The 18,407-nt window shown below is 43.9% G+C and overlaps 1 protein-coding gene across 2 annotated transcripts in view; it reads right to left on the bottom strand.

The window, feature by feature from the left end:
* The window catches only part of WDR44 (WD repeat domain 44), a 616,515-nt gene that overhangs the window by 116,112 nt on the left and 481,996 nt on the right, over nucleotides 1-18,407 (bottom strand). For both annotated transcript variants that reach the window (XM_085607883.1, XM_085607885.1), the window contains 2 exons: nucleotides 14,340-14,441; nucleotides 13,772-13,887 (listed from right to left, as the gene is read on the bottom strand). In XM_085607883.1, coding sequence (XP_085464009.1) covers nucleotides 13,772-13,887; nucleotides 14,340-14,441 — 218 coding nt within the window. The remainder of the gene's footprint in view (nucleotides 1-13,771; nucleotides 13,888-14,339; nucleotides 14,442-18,407) is intronic.

Below are 18,407 nucleotides of genomic sequence, written 5' to 3'. Positions count from 1 at the left end.
TAGATTCCTACCAGGGGCGTAACAAAGGCCCCCGCAACTTCTGAGCTCGAGGGGCCCCCTCAGCACACAGTAGTCGCTGCATTGGTTTGACTGTACTCAAATAGCATTTGTTAAATAAAACAACGTTTTTTAAAACTGAAACTCGAAATCATGCAGTAGATTGTACCACCAGTAGTCATTGAGAGCAGGGACGTAGACGTAGTTTAAATGTTACGCAACCGCGCGCAGCGCTCCAGTCCCAGAATGCCCACCCGGAGTACGACAAGAGGCTCCTGCAGGTAAAGACGTCACGCTCGCGCTCCTCTTTTGCACTGTTGTGCGTGCTGCTGGCTGAGACCCCTCACAATGGATGTTCCACTTGCTGCGTACTTTGAAAAACAGTCTCGAAGCTACAAAACGCGCCATGTCAGATGGGCTTGGCGTGGACCGACCACGGAGTACTTAAAGGAAAAAACTTGGCGGTGCGAATAAGACACGTGAATCCCTACAGAAGCAGCAGGGACCAGGCAGCTAAGAAACGCAGCACTAAATTAGCAAGGGGGTGCTGCCAAACCCTTTAATGCAGCCTCTGACATAAAATCACAGTGTCCTTAACTTTCATGAGCTACTCAAACAAGAGCAAGAAACTCAAGCTCAACAGGCAAGGCAGAAGAAACGACAGGCGAGATCGGGGTGAGAGGAAGCAAGTGAGGCCCAACTGTTTTGCCCCGGCCAGTGTCGAGCGGAGCTGGAACCAGTTTGTTACGATAGGCCGGAAGATAAATCCCTCTGTTTTTATTAACGGACTCGGTTGTTAACGATATTTATTCCAAACATGCAAACTGCTTTCAGGAGACGTGAGTGGCTGTTTGCAATTTACCCGGACACGCGATCACCTACTCCATCCATCACTAAACCCCATGACTGCAAACCTTGCTCTCCTCCGCTCTTCCAGACATCACAAATGTAATGCCCGGAGTAGCACCGGAATTTAAGAACCACGCTCCAGCGAATGCGAGGTAGGCAGATGCTTGCTTTTTTGTGTGCTTGTTTTTGCATAAAACAAGCTAGTCCCATATTGACCCATTCCAAAAAAAGCCCACCCGTTGCCTTCGACCAGACTATATTGTGGACTTGATTTTTCCTTTAAATGTTTATGCTGTCGGTTATTCTGTTTTGTTGCTGCTGTTCATCAAATGTATGGTTTCCGTGTAGATGCACTACAGTTATCAGTGACCAGATCATGTCAAGTCTCAGCCAACTTTAGTAGGCGCAGTGGTAGCATGGCCACCTGTTTACTGTGTTGTGATAGCCGATCATGTTAGATAATTATACGCGTTTCATCACACTGCTCAGAACTCAAGGCAAATCGTGCAGCTATTGTTAATTGAAGGATGCTAAAGAAAGGCACCAATTACATTTTTAAAATCGTCTATTTAAGTATATTGTGTATACTTTGGTTACTCTAGCAGAGAGCCTTCCAAACTGTTTTGCAAAATGCTCGTTAGAAGTAAACATGGTATAACATATAGTGGTTTTAAATGGCTGCAGGTAGAACTCATGCAATAATGTTCACAGTTGTGTGTGCGTGATGTGGCGACAAGGTTCGTAGATTGCAAGTTCCCAGATGACTCAATGTTATCAAGAACGCTGGGTTTCAGTTGAGCGGCCTAATGCCTTCTTGGTGTTGTGGTCCTGGTGCTTTTCAGTTGATTCAGTTTTATTAACACACCTGAAAATAATGATTTGTAAAATAAAAATAAATATTTTCTCACTTTGCTGACGTGGAGTCGCACTTTGCAAGGAAATAACAAGAGAAAGATATAAGCAATAAAGGTGCATATTGTTTCCCTTCAATTAACACCGTGCTGTATAAATGGAAACATACCTAAGGGAATACCATAGAAAAAGGAAGACCTTGGGAGACACAAACACTGGAAAACACAGACAAAGGAAGACACTGGGATACACGAACACCGAGAGGCACAAATATGGGAAAACATTGGGAGATACAGACAAGGGAAGACCCTGAGAGACACGAAAACAGAGATGGAGACACGATGAAAGGAAGACACTGGAAGACACAAACACTGGAAGACATTGGGAGACACAAACACTGGAAGACAGACACTGTGACACACAAACAGACACTGGAAGACACCTACATTAGGATTCATGGATTGACACAAACTTGGGAAATCACAGGGAGACACAGACAAGTGACCCTGGGAGACAAGAACACTGAGCGACACAGAGACTGAGAGTCACGAACAGACACTGGGAGACATGAACACAGACACACAGACAAAGGAAGACACTGGGAGACGAACACTGAGGGACTGGGAGATACAGGCACTAGGAGACACTGACAAGGTAAGACACTAAGAGACGGGAATACTGAAAGACACAGGGAGATACCTATACTAGGATTCATGGATAGACACAAACATGGGAAAACACTGGGAGACTCAGAGAAGGGAAGACCCTTGGAGAGAAACACTGGAAGACACATTCCCTAGGAGACACGAAGAGACACTGGGAGACACGAAGACTGGGAGATACAGACAAGGGAAGACACTGGAAGTCATAGACACTGGGCAACATAAACGGACACGGGGAGACACCTGCACTAGGATTCATGGGTTGACACAAACCTGGGAAAACGCTGGAGATACAGACAAGGGAAGACCCTGGGTCACTTTGATGCAAGAAGGGGGATTGTTTTACAAAACATGCTTTATTTTTTTGTATATTGCTGGACTGTGATTGCTTTATTATGCACTTTGAAAGTATTTGCACTTTTTCCTTTGCTTTACCAACTACAGTTTGTATAGATTCTGTAATTAGGTACTTGCTGATATGTGTGGTTTTTATTCTACATTCTGTGCTATTTACAGTGCTGATTGCACTTGCTCGTAATACGTAGGCCATCAATCTTGTAATTAGCATTGCTTACAATAGAAATAATAACTTAAAACTGAAAAACACCTGCAACAATGTTCTGAAACATCCAAGCAGTTTTTATCCTCAGCCTCTTGCTTGCCTGGTAAGGAGCAGGGGGGTCCAAAGTCCAAAGTTACGGCAGACAGCAGGGATAGTGCTCCCTCGGAGATTATTGAGACTGTCAATCTAAATGATTTAGAAGACGGATCCACCATTCGTGAGCAGGCATCATCCTTGGAACCTTGTCTGCACACTGTGGGGGAACATGGTGAGGGTTTGTTTATTGGAGATGAGATTAATAAAGATCTCAGGCTGCAAGAGGTTGCAAGCGATAATAGAGGCCTTCCTGAGCAGGATCCTAAAAAATCCGAAAGGGAGCTGTGTCCGCAAGAGGCCGGGCAGCAAACTTTGTTGAGTGCGGCTGCTGACTTGGATATTGGCCCGGATATCGGCCTTGGCATGGGGGCTCATCAAGATGAAGGAGAAAAGGGTAGAGATAAAGATAAAGACTCTAGCGAATGCTTTTTCTCTGTTTCAGAGGGGGCAGAGTGGTCCGACGATGATGATGTCGAATGCAGCTCTTTTTTGGACTCAGAAAGTGAATTAGAGCTAGATCCCCCTGTAGATCCCCCTGTAATTACATCTAGGCCCCCAGTGGGTCCTCCCGGGAAAAAGCAACCTCTGGCTCATGTTGGCCCTCAAGGTGAGCTTAGCTGGGATCACTCTTCTACCTTGGCATTACAGGGCTCCCCCAATCCGGACACTGCTCATATGACTATGTTGGAAACCATTCACAAAGAGATAATCTCACATCGCGAGGAGACCCGTCAGGACAACCGTAAAGCCCAAGTCGCTATGAGGAAGATCCAGGGGGTCGTTAGGAAACTGTCTAAGACATGTGCAAACATAGGGGATCGAGTATCTAACCTGGAGCAGAGAATTGTGTCAACGGAGACAGAGTCAGCAGAGGCGATTAACCAAGTAAAGACCCAATCCGTACAAGTGGCTGACATGCAGTGGAAAATGGAGGAGATGGAGAACAGGCTACGACGGAATAATCTGAGAGTTTTGGGAATACCGGAAGGAGTCGAGGGTCAGGATATCAAGGCATACATGGTCAAACTCTTTGTGCAAGCATTCCCAGAGCTTTCTGAATGGAATTGGGCGAGCGAAATCCAACGGGTACACCGTACCCCCTTCACTGTTCTTAAAAAGTCCAAGGAAGGTGATAAGCCGAGGGCTGTGTTGGTTTTCTTTGGTAATTTTATTTTGAGGCAATCCATCGCGGAAAAAGCCAGACCAGACTCCAAAAGAAGTGGTGAAGGGGTCTCCTTCTTTGTTCGTCCCGATTTCTGCCATACGACAGTAGAGCGCAGGTGGAGACTTAGAGGAATGATAAGCCTATTCCAGGATAAAAAGATACAAGCCTATCTGATAAACGCGGCGCAGCTGAAAATAATTAACGCAGGGAAGACCATCTTTTTCTCCTCAGAAATCAAGGCAAAAGAATACTTGGTCTCTCTTGACAAAATGGAATAGTATGTTAAGCAGGCCGGGGGAGGGATCATATATCTGGATTGTCTTCTATTACTCAACTTGTTTAAAATAAGATGATGGGGGTTCGTCCACGGATATTATGAAGGTTACAATAATAGCGGGGCCTCGACGGTACCTAAGAGTAATTTCTTTTGTTGTTTAAATTCTTGGTTTCAACAGCCAGCCAGCCGTCACTGTAAATCACGTGCACCATCCTAAGCACAGACTAGGTCTGAGCGCTTCACTAGAAGGGGGGTGGCACAGGGGGAGGGGGGGTAGGGAGGGTAAGGGTGGTGGGTCAACAAAAAATGGAAAATATGGATGCAGTATGATGTTTATAGAAATTTGTCATTTTTGTAGGCAGGTCAGAGTGATTAAAACCAGTGCTAAATCGCCAAAGGATCAGATGGTTTTTGTTATATGTATATATTTTAGGGATGACAGGTATTAAAATTTGCTCAGTCAATATTGGGGGGATGAATGATTGGAGTAAACGTAACAAACTTGCATTGTTTGTGAAGCTTAATAATTTCGACATTTTGTGCTTACAAGAAACTCACCTCCCCTGGGCTCGGAGAAGCCTCATGCATATCAATGGCTTTGAGCTATTAGCTTGCACTACCCAATCATCAACAATCAGAGGGGTCGCTGTTTTAGCCAGGACTTCCATGGGGGGTGTTAGACGAATTAAAACTGACAGCAGTGGGGTTTTATGGCCCTGCCCTCAGCCCTGGGTATGCCATGGACAGGTGGTTGCTGCGTGGTGGTAACTATTACAGGGCGTTGTATTCGCGGTCCCTGGACTCGTCCCTCACGGGGCCCACGGGGGTGGCGGTGCGTGTGTGGAAGATGGCAACTGACTCGCTGGGCTGGAAGGATAGGCTCACCCTCGCTACCCCGCTGTTTGAATCTGAGAGACTGGGTAGGCTTTGGCACACAAAAGGCTTTGACAAATGGGACTTGATCGGCATCTCCAGGGTCGGAGATGTCCTGATTAAGGGGAGGGTGAAGTCCTTTGAAGAGTTGCAGAAGGAGTATGAGCTGGGGCCATCTGAGTTTTTCCGCTATATTCAGGTGCGTCACGCCCTCCGATCAGTCCTCATAGAGGGTGAGAGGGTGCCTGAGTCCTCTCCTTTGGAGGACCGGGTCCTTGATGGCCATATGCCCGAGAGCACGATCTCGCTCATCTATAAGAAACTGATCAACGTCCGGGCGGATATGCTTCTGGGGTTGAGGGACCAGTGGTCTAGGGATGGCCTCGAGTTGGATGACGAGGATTGGCAGTCTGCTGTTTCCTCTCCTAAGGAGGTTGCGATCCCGTCGCGTCTGAGGCTGGTGCAGCTTAAAATACTGCATCGAGTGTATGTGACGGGGCCAAGGCTGGTTCACATGGGATTCTCGGAGGACGGCCTATGCAGGAGGGGATGTGGTATGGCAGGTACTTTCCTGCACATCATTTGGGAATGTGGTGTCATCACGGAATTCTGGAGGAGAGTCCATGCAGTGATGGGGGAGGTGACGGGCATTGCTATGCAGCCGGAAGCGCGGTGTTGTCTCCTGAATGTCTGGGGGCCCACTGATCATAATGCGGCGCAGACCCAATGGGTGACTCTGGGGAACATGGTCGCTAAGAGAGATATAGCGCGATTGTGGGGATCCGTGGGGCCCCCCACATTGACCGCGTGGAAAGAAAATATGGACTGGAGTATGCTAAAGGAGAAGACGGTATATTGCGCTAGAGGCCGCCCTCGGAAGTGGCACGCCATCTGGGGGCGGTGGAATCAATACAGGGGGGGAATTTGTCTTGCCCCTGATTTGGATCCCCCCGAGGAACAGCTTTCCTCCTAACCTTCTTTGCAGCTCAGTATGGTTAATGGACTTCTTTGGCCTCTGCTGTCCCCCTTCTTCCTCTTTTCACAGTACTGTAAATGGTAGATGATTGGGGCCCTGCCTCCCCTGGGGGGCTATCACCATGGGCATTCAGTGTTCTTGCCTTGCTGGGGGTTGTTGTGTGTTTTGTGTTTATTTAAAAAATGGAATCTTTGCACTCCTCCTTCATTGTACTGTGGACGCGTCTCTGTTCCTCTTTATCGAAGCTGCCGAACCTCCGGGTTGTCGGCTGAATAGCTGTGTCCAGATTTTTGAAAATAAAGGTTTTATTAAAAAAATAAATTAAAAAAAACTGACAGCAGTGGGAGATGGCTATTGGTGGAGATGGTAATAGGCTTGACACTGTGTGTTGTCTATGGATCAAACTGTGATGACCCGGAGATTTTTGATTTCCTAGAAATAGAGTTGGTAAACTGGCTACCCCCTATAATTATGTGTGGGGATATGAATATCTCGGTTGACTGGGTCAGTAACATAACGTATACTGGACGGAAACCTAGAGTTTTCAGGGCTATAAAAGCTCTTATGGATTCACATGGGATGATTGATGTGTGGGGTGTAAAAGAACCTTCTAAATCTGGCTTCACTTATTTTTCGAATCCTTTTCAAAAATACTCAAAATTGGATTATTTCTTTATATCCTCCTCAGAAATTAACAAGGTAGAAATCTCTAAACTCCCCAAATTCCTGTCAGATCATAACCCTTTGGTATTGTCATTTCAAATGGTAGAAGTACCTAAAATTCGGACACGGTGGACGTTTGAAAGGAAGCTGTTATTGGATACCCGTTATGTTGGTCATATCAGGAAATGGTTGGTTGATTTTTTTGATGCCAATAGATATAGCGCATCACGAAATGGAGTTTGGGAGGCTTTTAAGGCCGCTTTTAGAGGTGAAACAATAAGCTGTGCAGCAAGGTTGAGAAAAGAGCATAGGAGAAAGGTCGAAAAATGTCTGGAGGATTTATCAGCTGCAGAGGAACAACATACCTCTGATATCGCTCAAAACCGGGCTAGTAACGAGAGTTATAGGCTACTAGTGGTAGCCAGAGCAGAACTACAGAAGGAGATTACACAGAGAGCAATGTTGGAGTACCAATCGTCTAGGGCTAAACGGTATGAAACAGGGGAACAGGCAGGCAGAATATTAGCCTTACAAATAAGGCAGGGCAAGTCTAAAAATATTATATCTCAGATGGAAGAAAATGGTACAGAATATACAGAACCTCCAGATATTCTCCAGGTTTTTAAGAATTTTTTTCAAAAATTATATACAGAAACTATATTAAATGAACCTGGGACGGAGGAGATTGCTGATAATGGCCCTCGTTTAGGGGATGCTGCAATAGAAGAGATAGAGAATGAGATTTCCGGGAGGGATATAGCGGAAGCCCTGCATGAGTCAGCCATTGGCAAGGCAGCAGGCCCTGATGGAATACCTTTAGAAGTCTATCGATGTTTTGAGGCAGAGATTACCCCGCTTCTTAGTGATCTTTTTAACGGGGTAATGGGAACAGGAGTGGCCCCGGAATCATGGAAAGAAACAAATATAGTGGTTTTCCATAAGAAAGGGAAACCAAAGGATAAACCGGGCTCCTATCGCCCAATCTCGCTAATAAACTCAGACACGAAGTTATACTCTAAAATCTGGGCTAAAAGACTGGGCAGGGTCATTGGTGATCTCGTCTCCCCTTGGCAGCATGGATTTGTACCTGGGCGCGGTACCACAGACCATATTAGGAGGGCAATAGCTTTATTTGATATCCAGTCTGCAATGGGAGGAGAGATGGCCATGATCCTGCTCGATGCAGAGAAAGCCTTTGACCGTGTTGGTTGGAATTATTTATGGCGGATTTTAATCGGTAGAGGCTTTGGTAAAAATTGTATTACAGCTCTGCGGGCAATGTATCGTGATCCAGTTGCCCGGGTCGTGGTCATGGGTGAGTGTTCTGAGAAAATTTATATAACGAGAGGTACGCGCCAAGGATGTCCTTGTTCCCCTATCCTCTTTGCTCTCTATATCGACCCTCTCATCCGGGAGATCTTAGCCAGCCCCCGGATAGAACCAGTGATACATAATGGATTTGAAAACAAAATTATGGCATGTGCCGATGATTTGGCGGTGATTACAACAAACCCGCAACAGACACTTGGGGTTTTGGTTCAGATGGCTAATATTTTTGGCATGAGGTCGGGGTATCTGTTAAACGAATCTAAAACCCAAATTATCTGTACAGCAAATATAGATAAAGCCGACTCCAGATGTGTGGATTCAGCAATTTATCTGAGAGTTAGAATTAATGCCGCGGTTAATAAGATTACAGCAGAGAATTTTATCCCACTTGGGAAAATGATAGAAGCAGATCTCAAAAGAATCGATGTTTTACATCTCTCATTGATAGGCAGGGTCAATGTCCTCAAGATGACAATGTTTCCAAAAATCTTATATCTCTTTCGAGCTATACCTTTGTTAGTAGAGGAAAAAACTATTAAGTGGCTAGAGTCAATATTCATCAGATTTGTTTGGCAATACGGGAAACTTAGACGCTCCACAAACCTTTTGTCACTCCCATGGGATAGGGGGGGGCTCACCTTACCTAATTTAAGATTGTATCACTGGTCCTGTCTGCTGGCAGAAATGCTTATTCTTTTTCAACCTACTCGACCCAATGATTCAGGGCAAGGAGATCTACAGACCCCACCATCTATATATGAGTTATTAGTTGGAAGTAAGGCATATGGTCTCCTGATGTGTGAGGTTGAACGGAGGTATTATAAAAGACCACGCTTTAAGATATTGGAAGGAGTATGGTGACTTTGGAGAGCTACATCTTGCTTTTGTAAAATTCCCAAAATCCATGCGCATCTGCACCTTAGTAATTCGAGCTTATTTCGGGGTAGAGGTCTTGAGAGGAATATCCGGATCTGGCAGGAGCATAGAATTAGTACATTAGGTGATATAGCGGGGGCAGAAGGGCTGATCGGCTTCGAAGCACTTCAGAGTAGAGCTGCCATCCCTTCAAGTCACTGGCTCTCCTATGTTCAGCTGGCCAGTGTCATTAAAGCTTTAAGAATCAGATGGCCAACAGTGTTAAAAGCTCCTCTGATTGATATGTTGGTAACAGGGGGTATAAGAATTAAAAATGTCTATCTGTCTTTGCTAGATACTTTACAGAGCGATATCGAGAAAATGGAGAATATTCTTGTACGGAAACTGGATAATCCCGATGTGGATCTCGATAAGGCACTCTATCGCTCTACGAACTTGAGGGCCCAGCATTATAAAACCCTGTTTGATTTATATTTCACGCCAGCAAAGCTTTTTAGGTGGGGGGTTAAAGTTGATGACAGGTGCCCCAGATGCAATCTGGCTCAAGCAGACTTGACGCATATGTTTTATAACTGTAGCTCGTTATTAGCTATTCAGGGAGAGATAGCGAAATTCTGGGTGGAGGTGCTTGGTCGAAGGGTGGAATGATCCTCCTCGTTGATGATATTGGGTCTAGATAATAGCTTAAAACTCGGGAAATTTGAGGAAGCTTTGGTCTTTTTAACTGTAGCAGTACTTCGGATATTAATTACCTCAGGGTGGAAAGATGTAAATGCCCCCTCTTTCCAGCTATGGTTATCTAGATTATTGGGTATATATAATATTGAAATTTCTTTATATGCTCAGAAAGGGAGGAAAAAACAGAATTTCGGTAAAAAGATATGGTCTCCAATCTCTGACTGGATTGCTGGAAGACCAAGAGTTTGATGTATATTGTATTGTATTTTCGAATGTATGTACATAATGCCTCCCCGTCTCATGTTCTGATATGTTCTTACCTGGCTCTGGTGCCTCTTGAAGATTTAGCATACGTTTAATTGTTGATATTATCTGTTTCTGTCTAATGTATTATGTAACATCTAATTGCATCAATAAAAAAATATTAAAAAAAAAAAAAAAAAAAAATAACTTAAAACTGAAAAACACCTGCATCAATGTTCTGAAACAACCAGGCAGTTTTTATCCTCAGCCTCTTGCTTGCCTGTTTTTGTCCTGCTTACTCATAAAGACATGATGGTAGAAATTGAAATTGTCTCAGTTGACGTTATTATCATGCACAACGCTGGACAGTCACAAGTGTGTGGCATGCAGATAATTTGCGTTTATTTCTCTTGAAGTTGGCAGGATACTGTTTTATAGCTTGTGTACTCATATATATGTTAAGAGTGTTTCCCACTTTCTTATTAGAACTTTGATCAAGACAACATAGAAGCATTTCATTAAATGTTGGAGGTTTCAAATCAAAATAGATCAGATTTTTGGGGTGTGGTGCGAAGTGGTAGGTGATGGGCCGGGCCGCCGGGGGGGCCCCCTCTATGTACTTCGCAGGGTGCCCCCTCAAGTTTTGTTACGCCACTGATTCCTACAAAATTATTGCTCATTTCCCTCTCGCTTAGGTGGGTTAGTTAGCCGCTGTGTTTGGCTAATCGTTATCCACCTGACCTCAGGCGCGCATTACATATACAGCTATACGGTAAACTGAGTGTATATGTCACACTCTAGACCGCTGCGAACATGTTATTTGTTTCCCTCTCGTGTTTGAGGGTAGTCAGCGGCTGTCAGGATATTTGTAAACCTCTGAGCCCTGGCTTTTACAATACTAGTATTTACATGGCAAATTGAGAGCACATGCAATACTCTTCACGGGGCCTTCCAGCATTGGCTAATATCCTGAGATTTTAGCAATCCCGCGTAGCATACATAAATAAGTCAGCATGGTTATTCTATTGCCACTTTGGTCATGAGGTATTCATCCTATGACAGTGATGAGGGTGCATTGATATGGGGGAACTTAATAAGAACAACCTGTGACACAGACCGGTACAAGTTAAGGCATTGCGCACGTCTCAACATGTGAGGCTGCACTGTTGGGACCATGTTATGTCCCTTAGTTAGACCTTGCAATTATCCAACTTTTTCCATTGCTTTTCAGTAACCACAGCATTGGGTGGCGCTGACAGCAGTCTCCGAAGGAACACATTGGGTGGGCCACGACAGTTATTTGTATTCATGTATTTATTTCATCAATAAAGCAGTGGGTCCCACACCTCCCTCTGGGGCTGTTTACTGTGCACACTGTCATTAAACAACACTGTGGGCGTCCGTCGGGCCCAAATGTCGCAGCCGGATGTAAAGGAGACTCTCCCCGCATGGCAATCACTGCTGGGAAGCAGAGTGCACCCCTGCACTCCCATCCCGATTGGAAGCTGAACTAGGGATCAGTTTCCAGACTTGAAACGACACAACTGCTTCATTACCGCTTTAGTAAACTTTTCAGATTTTATTTTAATACAGCTTGAGAATTTGGCACTTAAACATTTCACCATTTATCATGCACTGTAGAAAAACGCGTTGCTTGAAAGGAATGACTTCAGCTCTTTCTATATTAAATGTTACAACTTGTGCCTGCTTTATTATAAATGTCGAACAACCCGACAGCGCATGTTTGAATCATTACATTATAATGTTATTGGCATTTGTATAGCGCAAGATCTGGCACTCCCGTGGAATCCCTGTTAGTGTTGCAATAGCATGTTATGGTAAGAGAATGTGTAGATCGATAACGCACATCTTTTTGATCTACTGCATAAAAATATTGAGTGGGCATGCAGGCCAGCCTCACTCACTGCACTGACTGCATGCAATGATTTAAGCATGCTTGATTTGGCTGTATCCCTCCAAGGCTTTTAAATGGTTTTCATTACTTTTTGCCATTTTGCTTTACTTTACCCCATTTAATAGGACAGCATAATTAAAACGAAAAAGCAAGATAAACGGCTAGACAAGATGAAATATCAGAATCAGCTGTAGTAGTTGATGGCCAAAGGAATTTTAATATAAGCAAGGGGAGAGCTCTGGAAGCACTGCCCCTGCTGGGGTAGACGGCGGTTCAACCTTTGAGGAGAAATGTGCATGACTCAATAAACCACATGCTCCCAGGTATTCTCAACTAGCACCAACCAGACTGCACTGGCATTCGATTCAGAATGTAAACATTTACCAGACCATGCAGTGCTCTGCTACCTTCGACCGAATACCTTGATCAGACTGAAAATATCCCTCATAGATGGTGGAGGTGGCACAACCTTAAATTAAGTGCTTCCATCAACTACCACGTAACATCGGCGCTGGAGTAGTGCGCTAGTGACACATACTTTTCAAAATATCAACTTTGCAGTCTTTAATAGCATATTGGCGACAATGACTGGGGACGTGTGCATTATCAGTCATACTGGTCTGGAAGCATTGGTGAAAACTGTGAAGGATCTAACAAACTTCACCAAAAACGTGAGGCATTGTAGCAGTAGTGCAAACTTCAATAACCCTCACAGAAGAGGGCTAGCACAGAAGAGGGCTAGCACAGAAGAGGGCTAGCACAGAAGTGAACTACACAAACGCCTCACTTTTGTTTGTGCTCATCTCTACTTTTAATATTCTTCAGTCAGAAAGCTCCCTTGCATTGCACCTTTTTCACCAGTACAAGATCCCCTTAACTTTTCCCCTTGAAGTCCTCAGTCTTTCACAATTTAATACCTGGTTAACACTACTGGTGGAGGAGCACAGCCATAGCTCACATGAGGCACAAAGAGGCCTCATATGCCAGTTCAGAGCCTTCTGAATTCCAACAAGCAAGCAGTGGTGAGTACTCTAAGGTGCTTGAGGACTGTGGGAAGCTGGCACTGGTGGGCAGAGATGAGCTGCCTCTCATGAGCAGCGTGTGAGGGTGGCATTGGTGGATAGTGCGAGGTGCCAGAAACAGTGGACATGGTAAAAGTTAGCACAGGTGAGCTCTCTCTTCCACACTCTATCTTGCTGTCTGTTACCATACTTTTTTCTGCCACACTCAACATATCTGTGTGGTCCTCTGTGTAATAACCTCCCCAAAAAAATCCAACACCCAGCAATTTCTGAAATGATTAATAATTCAATCGTATTGCTTTATTAATCTTCCTGCTTCCTCAAGTTTGCTTGAAAATGCATCATTTGTCCACTCTTTTTTCAAAATGTTCTCGGGGGGGGGGGGGGGGGGGGAGAAGCCCCCGAACTCCCCCTAGGTTGTTTGAGCTCGCTCACTCGCCGTATACAGTATGAAAATTATTTTACGCCTCACCACTTCAAAAGTCACCAGCCGCCACTGTCCATCAGTATGAATTAAATGTGGTCTATCTCGCCTGTTATTCAAACATTTGAGCGGTAAATTATACACAGGCATCTAAACCATTTAATCCGCTGATGAGGTATTTTTCTGGATTTCGTTTTAATTTCGCAGTCTGACCAGACAACAAGGTTGTGAGCTCATTAAACAAAAACGCTTTACGCTTCGAAATGTACACAGCAATTGCAAGACAGAGTATTCTGACTTTTGCAACTTTACCTGAAACTTGCTTTGATTTGGCTGCTGCTGTTGACATAGCCTTTGTACTTCATGGACAAAGATAAATCTCTTAAGTCATAAAGGCGTATTCTGGAGTCATTAGATGTCACCAGTATCTGCAAAACAAGCACAAACTTATTGTAAATATTGACAAATGTACTGAGAGATATACACACACAAAAATGATGTTTTAACAAATGTGACAAAAAAAGCTTGGAACAGTATGCATGTTCACTGACAGGAGAGAAGGTATATACTTTGAACTGAAAAGTCTCCCTTTTTGGTGGATGGTACACAAATAAAGGCAATAACCACTATACAGAAAGGCATCTTGGCCATGCCCAAAACTACATTAGATGAGATTAAGATGAAATCGGAAAAAGATAAAGTTTCATGGTAGGATATCGCAAAATGCCCAGTTCAAACAGATACTGTTCATGTTTTTCCACTGTATGTACACGACCCAAAGGACACTGCTTTGAATATTAGGCATTTCTCCCTGTACATGTCCCTGATGACATTCAGATGATACTAGGCTTTATGACATGCTTTGGGTTTGTCGCAGTACCTTATTTTCTCCCGGTAAAGGCTCAATGCCAGTGATCTTCCGTCCCACTTTGTTTCGGCCTCTGGTGGAGCGCACGTGTATCTGCGTGTGGTACTTCAGATGCTAGTGAAGGAAAGGGAAAGAGTTTAGAGGTGAGAGACGGATTTCCAAAATATCCCAGCATGGAGAAGCCACCTTTTCAAATTACCAACAAATTCTAAAAATATTTATTAGAATATTTCTATTTTACCACGACAGGCTACAAATGCTTTGTATGGTGTTTAGTATTCCCTCTATTTTAGAGCTTTACAATCGCAAATAAAACCGAATGTTGAGCTGAAAACGAACAGAAACCTGCTTCGAGGCACAACCGTGTCCTACTTTCAATAACGCGAGTCAGCATTATATAGCGTTATGTTTTATTTATTGTCAATAATGTGCGTTGAAGCTAGCAAGACGGAAACTGAGTCACGGGGCGGCGGATGTTGTTTGATGACGACAAGTTCACTTAGGCGCGCGACAGCATAGTTAAAACATTTCTTATTCCTGAAAGCGACTTCTGCTGCACTTTTGCTGAGGCAGTTTTGTTTAAGCTGCAGCTGCATTTAGGCTCTGTGGCCTGCCTTTCATTCTGTCTGCTAATCTGTAACATGTTATTACAGGTGAGCAGCTACGTCACTGTCTAATTACAGGTGACAAGAGATGTCACTGCGCAACTGCAATAAAATAATTGCAGACAGGTTTTTATACAGGGATTGCAGGCTCCCATGTATTTATTATAATTGTAATTAAACCGTGATGTTATTTTTAATTGCCATTCATATAGTGCTCTGCTGTCTCTTGTTCAGCACCGAAAAAAGCAATACATGGAACGAGCTAAGTGCTTGCTTGCGTTGTGCATTAATGCACACGACTCAGAATGCACATCACAATCAAGACCAGTAGTGGCAAAAAGCGATGCCTCCCACCTGGGATTAGAGGCGGAGCACAGCAAAGCAATCTAAAGGATTTTTGACGCTTTATTTTTAGATAGCCTTGGAGTCTTAATGCTGCTCCATAGGTAGGGCCAATGGGATAATGTGGTCAAATTGAGTGACAGGGCTGACTAAATAGTGGAAAAGATACAGATTATGTAACAAGAAGGGCAAACTATGTTCCAAAATAGACAACTAAAGCCAAATTATGCTGCACATTCTGTCACATTAAAACCTAGCTATCTTAATGTTATAACACATGCTAATACACAAAAAATCTCCATGTTAATTGTAAGGATTGTGGTGTATTATATGGTATGGGTCTGCAACGTTACTGTGTAATACACTCATGAAACCGCCTTGGGTCCAGCCAGGCTTGTTTCTAAAACCTTTATCTCAACCCTGGGATGGTAGCTGTGGCTTCAAGCAGCCAAGTTTAAACAAAGGAACTAGCGTAAATAATTTAGAAGCACAAAAGGACCAAATAAGAAACTCGCGCAAAACAAAAGAAATCCAACACCAATTTATAATAGATTATATTTTAATGAATTTTTAGCCATCAAGATAAGCAAAATCCAGTGGAAGGTTCAGGAAATACGCATTTTTAAGTAAAACATAAATCTTTTTAGTACACAGCACAACAAGCATTGGTAACAGTAAAGTTTGAAAACTTGAGACATTTGAAAGAGTTGTATTCAGCTACTCCGGCCTCTGTTGGGCGACCCATTCCAGCCGGGAAAAGGTCAGGGGCGCCAATGAGGAGTATTTGGGCACTTACCTGGTCACCAAAGCAGTATCAAGTCCAGTTCCACACTTTACATGAAGACCACCATAGATTGAAATGTAGTGGATCTGACGCTGAGGATGCAAGATGCAGAGGATGCTGAAAGATGCTCCGGGTGCTGTGCCGTCGATGAGGGTCTTCTTGGGGTTATTCCTCTGTCCACGGATAAGGTAGGGCGTCTTTCGCAACAGGAGTAGGAGTCCCTTTAAGTCCATTTTGAGCTAGTAGAAGTCCAGCTGTAGCTGGGCTACAGATCACCGGACACAATGGGTCAAGTGGTATCCTTTGGTGAAGGCTGGTGTCTGCCTTTGGCAATCAATCTGGACTCAGACGACACTCCTGGGTCCAGAAGACTCAGGTGCAACTTTTGGCCATCAAAGATTGGGCTCTGGGGTTGCCAGTCATCGGGGATTCAAAGAATGTGGCTCCTGACCTGCTGAAGGAGATACTTCAGCTTTGATGGCCCGCGTGCTGGATCCAGGGGTCAACCGACTGACCCTTGGAGTCATCATCATCATCAAAATACATTAATTTTAGGGCACAGCCCCTTAAAACATTTATAAAAACAAAGCTCATTATACAATCAAATTAAAAAGAATAATAGCAAAGTGCAAAGATATTTAGAGTATAGCAAAAACCTCCGAAGACTGTATACCAATGAATTGGGGCCATTGATTCAACCATACTCTTTGTCAAGTGCAGGATGCAAAAAAGGGATTAAAATGCGGTGCCCAAATGAGGGCAGTGCATTAGCCATTAATACGTACAGTTCAAATATGGTCTTAAAGCTGTCAAATGTTCACTACTGGCTTTTTGCCCACCATCGGGGAGACTTTAAGACAGACAATTTCTGAGTAACCAGGCTGAAAATGAAAATTTGCTTACTCCAAGAACAGTTAGCTCGTATCAGATTTAAAAAATCTTGAAGCCTCTTGGTATCTTATCAAACCAAGATTTAAATAAAGAGGCCTAACCCACTTAGCCCTAAATCTACGATAAGCAGGGCAACAGACTATTAAACGGTCAATGGTCTCAGCAGTCTGGGGGCAGCAGAAGCATGTAATAACAGTGTTTGAAGAAAAGAGCCACTTGGAGGTAAAATATCTCACAGTTAAATTTCCAGTTCTTGACTTTATGTTAAGACTGTTTGCTAAGGGGGGAGGGGGGTTGGATCTCATCAAGGTAAAGTTCAAACTTGAGAAAAGGCTTGTGAGCTCGAAAATGATCAGTAAGGTTGCCACTCTTAGTGGTCCAATGCCACTGCTCAATAATGGTTCCCCAGTATATGTTTTTAAGGTTGTTCTCTGCTGCTTTGCCAGTGGTTACAGGGTCACTCTAAGTTATTTGCATGCCAAGTTTGAGAAGCCACATGTTCATATGTCGGAATCATCTTATGTGAGAGCTGGTGTCGAGCTCAAGAACTAGGATCATTTCATCCTAAAAGATACCAATCCACCATGGGACCACACCCTTAGCCAGTAAGGAAAATGCTACTTGCCCAGCATGCATCTGTTCTTGGCATATAAAGCTGTAGATTCATATGCGTTAGCATAGATTGCCATCTGGTGTTGGGCTCGGATGTTTGCAGTTTGCTTTTGTTCGAGAAGTCTTTGTGGTCACGAGATAGGTGACTCCTCCTTACGATGATAGTGCGCCTGGGCATCAACTCCATCCCCAGATTATTTGCGCCATAAAGGGTGATGAAGGAGTTAATAAGAAGTAGAAAGAGATGTCCATGTATAGTGTATCTAAGTAAGATAATACTGCAACAGATAAAGTTACCCGGGGAGGCTGGTGGGTGCATATGAATCTACAGCTTTATATGCCAAGAACAGATGCATACTGGGTAAGCAGCATTTTCTGTTCGAGGCACATGAGCTGTAAATCATATGCGTTAGCATAGACTATACAGCAGTTATCTTCCCAGCAGTGGCTAACCTGTATCTGTTGCAGCAGTTTGAAGAAGTGTTCTTCAGACAGCCTGGCCCACACTAGCTTATGGTTTTGCTTGCACATCTACACAATAGTGTTTTGTAAATGTGTGCGGTGTAGACCAAGTTGCAGCTTTGCAGATGTTATCTAAGGGAATGTTCCCTAAGAAGGCCGTAGAAGCCCCTAGTTTGTGCGTAGAAAGAGCCCTAGGGGAAATGGTTAATGTACGCTTGGCTTTAAGGTAGCATTTTTGGATCCACTTAACTAATCTCCATGCAATACCTGCTTTTGAAATGGGATTGCCTTTATGAGGTGGGGAGAAAGCAACAAAGAGTTGTTTAGTCTTTCGAAAGGATTTAGTTCTTTCAATGTAATAGAGTAGTGCACTTTTAACGTCTA

This window comes from Triturus cristatus, chromosome 5_2, assembly GCF_964204655.1.
Source record: "Triturus cristatus chromosome 5_2, aTriCri1.1, whole genome shotgun sequence".
In the NCBI taxonomy this organism is placed as follows: domain Eukaryota; kingdom Metazoa; phylum Chordata; class Amphibia; order Caudata; family Salamandridae; genus Triturus; species Triturus cristatus.
This window is presented reverse-complemented; position numbering and strand designations above follow the sequence as displayed.